The 11,475-nt window shown below is 35.6% G+C and overlaps 2 protein-coding genes across 2 annotated transcripts; both read left to right on the top strand.

The window, feature by feature from the left end:
* Positions 1 to 529: 529 nt before the first annotated feature.
* Positions 530 to 4,473, top strand: LOC129570779 (pickpocket protein 28-like). Its single transcript, XM_055450498.1, has 9 exons — positions 530 to 604; positions 672 to 757; positions 1,985 to 2,259; positions 2,522 to 2,588; positions 3,095 to 3,216; positions 3,325 to 3,554; positions 3,658 to 3,790; positions 3,866 to 4,082; positions 4,215 to 4,473. Exons 1-9 carry the CDS (start codon positions 530 to 532, stop codon positions 4,471 to 4,473), a joined length of 1,464 nt encoding a protein of 487 aa, XP_055306473.1.
* Positions 4,474 to 6,274: 1,801 nt separating this feature from the next.
* On the top strand, positions 6,275 to 7,497 carry LOC129570786 (uncharacterized). Its single transcript, XM_055450508.1, has one exon. The coding sequence runs from the start codon at positions 6,473 to 6,475 to the stop codon at positions 7,454 to 7,456; it is 984 nt and encodes a 327-aa protein (XP_055306483.1). The 5' UTR covers positions 6,275 to 6,472; the 3' UTR covers positions 7,457 to 7,497.
* Positions 7,498 to 11,475: the final 3,978 nt, after the last annotated feature.

The raw sequence follows: 11,475 nt of genomic DNA, 5'->3' as shown, positions 1-11,475 counted from the left end.
TAAGTTTTTTTAATTGCACCACCATCGAAGAGATATACTAAATGTCAATTGAGATTATGTTCGGGTTCTGTGAACGTAAATGTATTGTAATCGTTAGGAAAAATCGCAGCAAACCTTTTTTCAATCGATTTTCGATGGAAACGAATTCCGGTTAGTTCGCTTTCGGTACACTATGATTTGAGATACATAAAATATTCAACACTCCAATTCAGTATTTTATTCACATCATTTTTTACACTCTGAAGTTGTTTGGAGTACTAATGAATCTCTTTGTGAATATGTTACACTGAATCATAGTAATTAATTTCAATTCATTATGAAGCTCAACAAACTTCTCAATGCGATTACGTTATGTAGTATTCAATCTTTGATTTGTATGATATTTCTTCAGTAGTTTTTCTTTATTTCAACGCGTCTCGTTTACTGAGAAAGGTAGAAATCTTCGAATATTAGGGATAAAGCGAAATATTCAAAACCAGTTGAGCGATTTATTTCAATGCTTCAAAAGTATGACGACTCTCAGAGCAATATGAAGCAATCTTTCATTGATGTTCAACCGATCAAGGGAAAATTGACTCCACTAAATCGATCGGCAAAAAAGAAAGTGAGAACTCCAAATCATACCTATGTCAATACTCGCAATCGCATTTAATCTCGTTTCTATTTTCTAGATTGTTCGTTCAGTAAATGAATTTTGTAAAAATAGTTCGATCCATGGTATCCGATATTTTGTTGAGAAAATTCACTTGATCGAACGGTAATTATACAGGATTTTATAATCAAAAATATAGGAGAATGTAGAAGGATAGAAAAAAACCGCCAAAGTAGAATAAAACAAAAAGTTCTTGAGTGTTTCTAACCCATAATGTTATTTATTTGTGGTTTCAAAAATGCATATTTGCTTAACAAAAATGTTGATAATGACGATACATTTGCATTTAAACTTGGTACAGTTGACAATCTCTCGATAATTCTAATTCACGATACTTCACATCCCAAATGCAGATTGTAGTTCATCGGAAAAGGATATATAGATAATATGTGTAAAAAAATACCTCAGATTGAAGATGCTGCTCCCATATCTTTCACACGTGGTGTGCACAGTCATGATATGCGTGCATAGAAGATTGAGTAGTATTAAGTCAAAGATGTGTAAATAGAGTAAGCTTTGAATAAACAGTGAGTCTTTTGAATAACCTCCTCTTCAACAACAGGTTAAGGACCCAGGAGAATTTCAAGAACTACACTTGAATATTCAAAAACAGTCAACCAGTCCTATAAAATTTAAATTTACGAACTAAAATGAAGAATTTTTTTTAGTAGCAAACGAACTTCATCCGCATCGGGACCGAATTCAACCGAAGAGCGACAACAACCAACAGCACCACTAGCCGCAGCGGAAGCGTGCTCTGCCCATAACCTGTTAAGATGAGGTTTGCCGAAAGACTTTCTGTTCATTCAAAGCTTACCCTATTTATACATCATTCACTTAGTACTACTTAATGTTCTATACACGCTCATCATGACTATGCACCACGACCACTAGTCGTGTGTGTTGTTTATTTCCTTACCATGTCGCACGAATAATGTCGTACCCCACGATCATATGTGGTGTCTGTCCATTGGCCATGACCACATAGTCGTGCCTAATAATCAATAACCTCTGCTTAACATTTTCTGTGCGACAAAATTTGTTTCCGCAAAATTCGATCGACGGACTCATCGATCTACAATTATAGGGTGAAGAAAATTAATCATCTTAGACGTCAGAGCAATGAGACATACTGAAAAAGAATGTAATTTGACAGTACTTCAACACAAGGGTAGCAACGATATTTCTCGATGTGATATTGTACTTCTAAAAGAATGCCAAAAATTCATTCACATTCCCGATACTTAACTGTTAACTAGAACCTAGTCACCATAGACAAACAAATCTTGCACAAGGGAGTCTTATTCTACATTTGTTGTCTCTTAATCTCAGAATTTGGTGGATTGTTGCACTCGGACTGTCCGTCTATTTATGTGTTGGCCTTATTCACCATCTGTGGCACAAATGGAGAGAAAACCTGATCATTATAAGTTTCGACCATCAACCATTTCCAGTCGGAAACATTCCATTTGCAGCCATAACGATCTGTCCAATGACAAAAGCCATCTCAAAAAAATTCAACTACACTCATGTATACCGCTCCATGTTCAAACTTGATGGAGAACATTCACAAACCGTTACTGAAGAGGAGTATGTAAACCATTTATGTGATTTGAGATTCATTTGACATTTTCAATGCTTCTACTAATCGTTTATTAATTGATTTTAGATTGGGACTGATGAAAGCGCTCAGCCTGATATGTGACGATTTTATTGCTAATGATGTGTTTGATTTTTTTCCCGACAAATACTCGGATGATTCGATTTTTACCATTTTCCAGAACCTAATGCCTAAATTCGAAGAGACAATGGTCTTCTGTAAGCTGTTTGATAATGAATGGACAACTTGTGAAAATCTTCTATTTCCAGTGGTAACCGGAGAAGGACTGTGCTATACATTGAACGCAATTAGTTTTAATGAGATGGTCACAAATGAGTGAGTTGGATGGATAATGTCTAAAAAAGCGGTTCACATTTCCTTGGTCTTGAAAAATAAGACATTCTGTGGAATATCACAGTGTGCACTGTGCAGTAACAAAAGCTAAATTCCATTCAAATTTTATCACATTTTTACGCTAAATGAATTTGTACCTCATTTTCCAAAAACCAAGAAAATGTTAACTCATGGTCTTTTATGGTAGAAAAGAACATCAAATCTAAAAATGAAACGAATTTTCACTAAGATTGAGAGTTAACAGTGCAGTTAATGATTATCAATTTCTTTCGTCCGTATGCGAACGGTGCAGTGCGACTGCTTCTTCTTCTTAACTAACACATCTATACATGTAAGTCGCCATATTGGTTATAATGTTCACAAATGGCACTCAATACACTGTATACATTTTCAATATGGCCGCGCCCATTGTGTACGACAGTGTGAAGAAGAAGAAGCAGTATTATAAGAAACTGTGTATGGGTTTACATTGGGATGATTTCTTTCAGAACCGCTTCAGCCGTTTTGAACTTGACTCGTAATAATGAAACTCCATCGAGTTGGGACTATGAAAATGGCTATGATGTTCGTAAAGATGTGGAACCATATCCTTACCGTGTTTTTGGTATGAGTAATTTATCTCAATATTGCTTATTCAATAATGGCAGCTTTTCTGTCCTTTTTAAATTCATACTTGGTCCACAACCAAGTAGTAATTTGCTCATTTTTTTTCCTCCAGGCACTGGCAAACAAGCCAGTTTTTCCATATTAATGCGAAGCATAAATCAGGACGTTGATTTTCTGTGCGGTGGGGCGAGTCAAGGTTTTAAAATTACACTCCATGCGCCAAATGAAAGACCTCAAGTGTTTAAGAACGTTTTCTACGTTTCACCTGGACAAACGGCTTTGTTTGCAATTGATCCACATTTAATGACGGCATCACCAATCCTGAAAAGCTACAGTACTGTTGTATGAATGTGAACTTTGACTTTATCGTTGGATCACAGTGCCATTTAAATGGCACTTTGATTATTCTCAATACATACAAATAATTTTATAATTTAAATTGTAGACAAGGCAATGCTATTTCAATTCCGAGCGTAAATTACGATTTTTCAAACAATACACGCAACAGAACTGCGAAGCAGAATGCTTGTCTAATTTTACAAAAATCGAATGCGGTTGCATCAGGTTTTCAATGCCAAGTATGTCATTGATTAAGAGATTCGGTTGATTGCTTTGATTGAACAATGAACATATCATATAAAATATTGTTGCAGGATCTGTGAAAGAAGATACAAAAATTTGCGGGCCTGCAAAGATGCGTTGCTTGAATCAAGCGGATAATAAGATGTTTCAAAGTGGATATTTCGATGCATGTAATTGTCTACCATCTTGCATAACCATTTCCTATGATGTTGATGCATCCCAAGCAGAATATGATCTGCTGAGTTCGTGGCCGAGATCAAAGTTCCAACAAAGCTTTGACTTTGAGAAGTATGAGCATTGAGCATTGAGCACAATTTTTTACATACGATACTAAGATTATGTATTATACTAAGATTACGAAGAAGAGAGAAGCTGTAAGCGATAATCTAATGGACGATTTTTAAATGCATTTTCTTGTAGTTCAACATTTAGCCGTGTTACTGTATCATTCAAACACAAACATTTCACTGCAGCAAGGCGGTCAGAATTTCGTAGTCTAGAAGACTTTCTCGCCAGCTCTGGAGGCATATTCGGGCTATTAATGGGAGCGTCTCTTCTGAGTGTTGTCGAATTGATTTACTACTTCACGCTTCGCATTTTCTTTATGAAAAACGAACGACAAGTAGTCAGATATCGTACGCGTAAAAATCAAACGCGAATCTTCACAATTCTCCCATAAAAGCAGATTGGAGTCAGTGGCGTGCAAAGCATGAGGCATGTGAGGTATTTGCCTCGGGCGGCGGTTTTCATGGGGCGGCAGTTCAAAAATCCAAATAATAATCATTTTAATTTCTATACGATCAAATTACGCACTTATTTCTCAATGTAAATTGTACATTCAAATGACTGTATGACATAAGACAATCGTGTTGAACGTCAAAGTTTTCATTATATTTTGAAATTCAGACTCGAAATTTTGAGATTTGAGAATATCAATACCGGAAGACGTAACGACGATGAACTGTCGTTGTCGATGTTGAGAACCGTATTTGGATTTTTCCAAAATTTAAACTTACATATTCTTTGTTTGGAAGATCAACAATGGATCGGATTATAGTCAAAATTCAATTATTACTGTGTATAATGGAGGAAAATATTCGGCTTGCTCCCCTCGCCCGATTTTTCCTCTTCAATTCTTCTTCTTTTCTTGATTTTTTTTCAATTTTTCAGGCAGTTCTAATTTTTTCTTATTTTACTCTCTGGTATGACGTAAGAGAATCCAATAAAGAACATAAAAGATTCTACATCCGAAGCGATAACTCTCATGTCAAACACTTGTCAGCGCTAGAAGTGAGCTGTCAAACGCTTAGATGGACTACCAGTCAATCAGCAAAAGCTAATGTTTAAATCAAAACTGTAAAATTTGGATTTGTTATTTCCTCGAAAAAAAATCGGGGCGGTATTTTGATAATTTGCCTCGTATGGCACAAAACATTTGCACGCCACCGATTGGAGTGTAGTTCGTAGAAGATGAAAGTCGGGAATTGACTTAAAATTTCAAGAGGCAATTCACTAAAAAGTTGTAGTACTTTTTTCACGTTGTATTACTTTTTCAGCAGCGTTGTATTACTTTTGAGTGATTTGCCCTTGTAAAATTTAGTGGCGATGGGTCAAATCCCAATCTTTTTGTGTGAATTTTAATTCGATGTGTACATTTTTACCTTGTGGATTTTGAGCACTTCTTTAAGGTTGCACAATGTTAATTAATGCACATTAATTTGACTATAAGTTTCAATTTAATTCAACAATAGTCAAACCATCGGTTCACTAATCAATAAAAATTAATTAAATTCGATTGAGCAAACTGAAATCGCCGACGAGACACCATTTTGCAAAACAAAAGCGTATCATTTCACTCAAAATAATAACTCTTCGTCTCAAACAATGTTAATTCTAGTGCGAGATGTCTTTTTTTCGTTACAATTTCAAAAAAAATTCGAATATACTAGGGTATTGACATTATTGCTACTTTTTTTTGCGACCAGCTGCACGAGTTATTTTTGAATACAGACTGTTACGTATTTTTGTGACTTTGTTGATTTATTTGAATGAAAACAAATTCAAGTCGCAATGATGTTAATCGGCATTTTTTCTCTTGAATTTATTGCCATGATTAAATTGTTCAACTAGAATATTCACCTACAGTGTTGTTCTGAAATACAGCAGTCTTTTCAATGTACTATCATGGATCACTTATCATGAAGTAATATTTTGTTTCAAAAATTCAATGTTTTTTTTCCTTTCGATAGACATGTTCATTATGATGATTCTTCTACCCTGGTAAAATACACGTTCTAAAAATATGTTCGAAACTGAATTGTTCATCGATGCAAAGAGCAAATAATTAACAGAAATTGTTTAGCGAAGACTGATAAGCAATTAATGATGAGAGTGCACTGTATGCGCACGTTTTACTTTTTCGACTTATTTTATGCTTTGATAATTTAAGGTCTTAATAATATTTAGTAAATATACTTGTTTGTTTGTTGAAAAAAATGAAGAATTCATTGACTTTATCAGATGTTTGCAAGGGCTATTTTCGTTTTCAATAATAATATATCGTGAATATGCTCTAAATACATGCGGCACGAAACAAAAGCCATCAGTTGAAAAGACGAAGTTGTGAAATTAACTTAAGAACGTTGAAATCAATTTAAAACATTGAAAAAAGACTTAAAATGAGTTTGAAAAGTTTGTTCATAATTTTTGTGATTATCGTAGCCATGACGAACACGTTAACGAGTCAAGTTCTGCCCGCAGTAAAAGTGCCACAATTGCAGCAACCAACAGTTACACAGGCTCAAGTACTTCAACAAACAACATCGCGATTGCCGCAAATACCACCGTTGACGACAACTCCTCAGCTCCCGACATCCCCACAGACACCAAGCTTGCCACAGACACCAAGTCTTCCACAGACACCAAACCTTCCACCGACACTAAACCTTCCACGAACGCCACAGCTCCCGAGATCCCCACAGATACCAGGCCTGCTACAGACACCTAACCTTCCACAGACACCAAACCTGCCACAAACACCAAACCTGCCACAAACACCAAACCTTACACCGACACCAAATCTTTCGCAACCACCGCAGCTTCCCCCAATCACTCAAAATCCAGCAACACCTTTGCCACCCGCTGGCCGTTGTGTTTGTCCTTCAGATTACGCACCTGTGTGCGCTACAGATGATGATATCACATATAACACATATGCCAATGCATGCCTTGCAACTTGCTCAGAATTTGGAGAGTCGAATGTGCGCATAGTTTATAAAGGTCCATGTAAAACTAATCCTGAATGCTTCTGTCCAGACGTATACCTACCAATTTGCGGGTCAGATGGAAAAACATATGGAAATGCCTGCGAATTGAGTTGCAACGAGGGAGTGGCACAAGTTTGCAAAGGTGAATGCAAAATATGTTTAAGAGCGTGCGGTTGTACGAAAGATCGGAACGCAGTTTGTGGTTCAAATGGTATCACTTATGCCAATGAATGTCTACTGCGTTGTGCACAAGAAATCTCGGACGTAGAGAAAGATTGCGATGATGAATGTCCATGTTCAAAACCGTGTCCATGTCCACCCTATATCTTATCACTCATAAAATGTCTGACGGATAAATTAGTCCAGATAATATATTATCTACTCTCTTGTCTCTAAATCTGTGAATTTGCTTTGAATTTATAAAAATAAATGAATGTTTTTTGAGCCTATTCAAGGAAAAGACTTTTTCGTCTACATTTTTTAAATCAGTGATTACGGAGCGCACATTCAGTTCCATTTTCTGTGTCGACGTTGGAGTCATTTTAACACACGTTTGCTCATTCACATATCCTAATCGCGAGATCAATATTCAATGGACACATATGCATGGATGATCACACATTCCATTTTTTACTTTGATTAATGATTATAAAATGATTCTCCCTTCTCGCACAATTCAACTCACATATATCACGGTAAGTAACTCTATCTCTTCCACACGAACATAAATTTCGACAGTGAATTGACGTCAATTAATATGTGGCTCCATTATGGTTATCAGTGCTGCAAGTCAAATTCGGATAATAAATTAATTTTGCAAGGATCTATATCAAAGTCATTTTTGGATACTATTTTTTCAAATGTTGTATCCTACCTTTGCTTAATTGGGCACTTTGTTGAGTTGCATAAAGTTCTCTGTTTATAAATGCTAAATTGATGTTGCAAATCCATTGACAAATGAAAGCAAGACAATTATGGAGTAATCGAAATTGAAACCGAAGAAATTGAAACCGAAAAGGAGATGTTATAGTCCGCTGGAATTTCAACCTTTCTGGAAGATGTCGACAGAATTTATTTTATATAGATTTAAATTTGGATTACTGCAATGCACCAACTGCATGCGCGACTTAGTTTTGTCACTCGTATTCATCTAATTTGGAAAAAATTTAAATGCTAATCCAAACAGATGAATAAGAAAAAAGTGCTGTTCGAAACGAACAAAATTAGAATATATGCCAAATTTTTCCTGTGCTTTCGATTTGTACTCAAAAGCTTTCGAACGAAAAGCCATTTAAAGCACTTGATTAATTACAACAGTTCAAGAGATGTCTCGCATTGTTTTTCATCAATCCTTGGTAGGCTTGTGCTTTGTATAAAAATATCGTGTTTTTTTATATTTTCACCCGTCGTTACTTACTCGTCGGTGATGAGTCGTCGTAAAGTATCAAAAAAGTAGTACAAATGTGTAGAAGGGCTCAAGCATTACCTCCATTGATTATCTTCAATCATTTTTTTTATATAAAAGAAAACTTCTCTTTATCGATCAAATTCTCGATCAAGTCCAAAATACTTCTTCACGGTTCGATTGGAAAGTGTTTTCTGATTCTTTTCGTATTATCTGAATATCACCACAATTAGCCACTTAATCACTTTTCATGTTTTTGTACGAATGGATACCAAAAATATTTTTTTATCGACTTTTCCTCGTATTTTCGACAATAAATGTGTATTTGAATTTTGCATGGAAATAACCTTTATTTGACTAAAGCATCTCAGGCGAATTGAACACGCGCTTCACGTGGCCCATGACGCGAAAAATGTGGAATTCTGATATAATTTCGCATTTTTTTACAGCAGTACATGAACAGAAAAAACTTTCCATTCAGCTCACCATTTGTAGCCTGTAAAGTACCAAATGAAAGCTAGTTCAATTCCCTTCATTTGTTTCCATACAAGAATGCAAAAATATTCAGTGGTTTCATAGGTATAGCGTCTGGCGTATCTGGTTACTTTGGGAACCGATATGTGGTAAAGGGTTAAATCGACTCTCGAAATTCGGTGATTTTCCAGTCGAAGCAAGGCACGTTCTACGCGCTTAACCAGCTTTCGAAGGTGTACTCATAACAGAATCTAAAGAAATGTATATGAATTTGTTTCAACTTTGTTGAAGCGGTCATATTGTTGCTATTCAATAGAAATGGAACCATAGGCCTATGGTTGTATTGGTATTTGGCCATATTGTGTCATAAGACACACAGATGAATTAAATTTACTTCATTGCAACGAATTTCATTTCATTTTTTGTCAATACGGAAACAATAATATTTATCGTCTGGCGCAAAAAGATAAATAAAAAAGACAAATAATTTCGACATTGAAGCGTTCTATTGTCGACCAGCAAACACAATTGTTTTGCTATGCACCAAAATATTTACGAATATTTATTTATAGATTCAATTTGCAGCATTCGATTTTGCTATAAATTGGCTTGTGAACTGAGGATGCAGGTATTCTTTGGAACAGTCAAAGCAGTCATTAAATCCGGTTTATACAGAAATTTTGGTTCAAGTTTTTCGATCAGCGAGAAAAGTAAAGATGAGTTCAATCAATTTGATTATAACGTTTGGAATCGGTTTGATAGTCACGATGATGGTTTGCTCGCAAGACGATTATCCGTGTGCGTGTACCAAGGAATATAATCCCACCTGTGGAAAAGATGGTGTTACGTATAATAATCCATGTTTATTGAGTTGTGCCAACCGCTACAATAATTGCATTGAAGCGATTCATCCGGGGTCTTGTGAAAATGGCTGCCCATGTACACTAGAATACAGTCCCGTGTGTGGTTCAAATGGTCAAACCTACGGCAATGAATGTCATTTTAATTGCTCTGCGGCTGAAGCTCACGATCCCTGCCGAACAATTTTGTACTACGGAGAATGTGCCAATGGAAGTGCTCCCGCGCAAGAATAAATCCACACTTCAACAGTCAACAAATACAACGATTCAATCGAGATAAATGGAATTCTTATGGTTTCAACTTCAAATTTAAAGTTTTTTAACTAGTATATTCTCTTATCTCCAAGATTGTAACAATACAAATTGAAAATAAAAAGCTCGAGCCTTGTGAAGTGAACCTTCTAGAACCAAAGAGTTATTACTCATTACGAATCTCAGTATGAACTACGTTTTATCGCAATAAAAGACAAAAATGATTTGGAATAAATATCTTTGAATGCTACCCACAATAAAATTCACTGTAAACTTAGTAGTCGCAATAACTTAACCGTGAAGTGTCACAGACGCAGTGAGCACACGAACGGGAATAACGCATATATGCATACACATACACACAGTAGGCTGTTAAGTTATTGTGACTATTGAGTTTATGCAAATTTCCTTGTGGGTATTCAATGGATACCAATAGATTTTGCCTTTTTTACACCCAATATTGCTTTTTGTTAGCCAATTTTTTCTCTGTGGGAAACACTGTAAACTGTATCCATTAAACACCTGGTTAACATCTATTCGTTTTCGTTTGCGTCTTTACTTGCATCTTTACTTACCGATGTAATAAAAATACGAACGCATACAGTTGTGAGAATCGTTTTCTATATAGAATTAATAAGATATTGTGCTCAGCTAATTACATATGAACCATTACGACAAACAAATTCCCTCAGAATATTTTAGCTTTAAAGTGCAACAAAAAGTTTTTTTTCATATGGAGTTGTTGTTGTAAACTCTATATAAAAAAAATTCATGTTGCACTTTGAAACTAAAAAAATGCTGAGGGAATTTGTTTGTCGCAATGGTTCATATATGTAGCGAATTACTTCTGTATTCGTATTTTGTGGGTAGGTTTATATCCAGAACTGCACAAATAATATAAATGCATGAATACATTGCCTTAAATTAATGAGTCATGTGTTGATGAAACCGAAGCAATAACATGTTTTTAATTGATCGTGTCAGAATAAAAACAACGTTGGACATGCACACGTATTGAAGTGAAGAATAAAAAAATTTGCATAACAAAGCGAATATTTGTATAACAACATTTGTTATTACATGAATGCGAAATTCCGCAACTGACCGCAATACAGAGCGGTCAACGAGCGCTCGTTCGTTCGTTCGTATGCGAACATGTTCGTTTGTTCGTTCGTTCGTTCGTAGAATTTACGAACATGTTCGTTCGTTCGTTCGTTCGTTCGTAGAATCTACGAACATGTTCGTTTGTTCGTTCGTTCGTTCGTAGAATCTACGAACATGTTCGTTTGTTCGTTCGTTCGTTCGTAGAATTTAATTACCCTTAAGTACGTACTTAACATACTTGAGTTTAATTACGTGACTTGAGACGTAATTAAACTCCCTTAAGTACTTACTTAGCATACTTGTTAACATACGTACTTAAG

Source organism: Sitodiplosis mosellana, unplaced genomic scaffold, assembly GCF_009176505.1.
Source record: "Sitodiplosis mosellana isolate CC-2019 unplaced genomic scaffold, AAFC_SMos_1.0 Smas_scaffold_80, whole genome shotgun sequence".
NCBI classification, from domain to species: Eukaryota; Metazoa; Arthropoda; class Insecta; order Diptera; family Cecidomyiidae; genus Sitodiplosis; species Sitodiplosis mosellana.
Note: the sequence above shows the minus strand (reverse complement) of the source record. Positions and strands in the feature narration are given on the sequence as shown.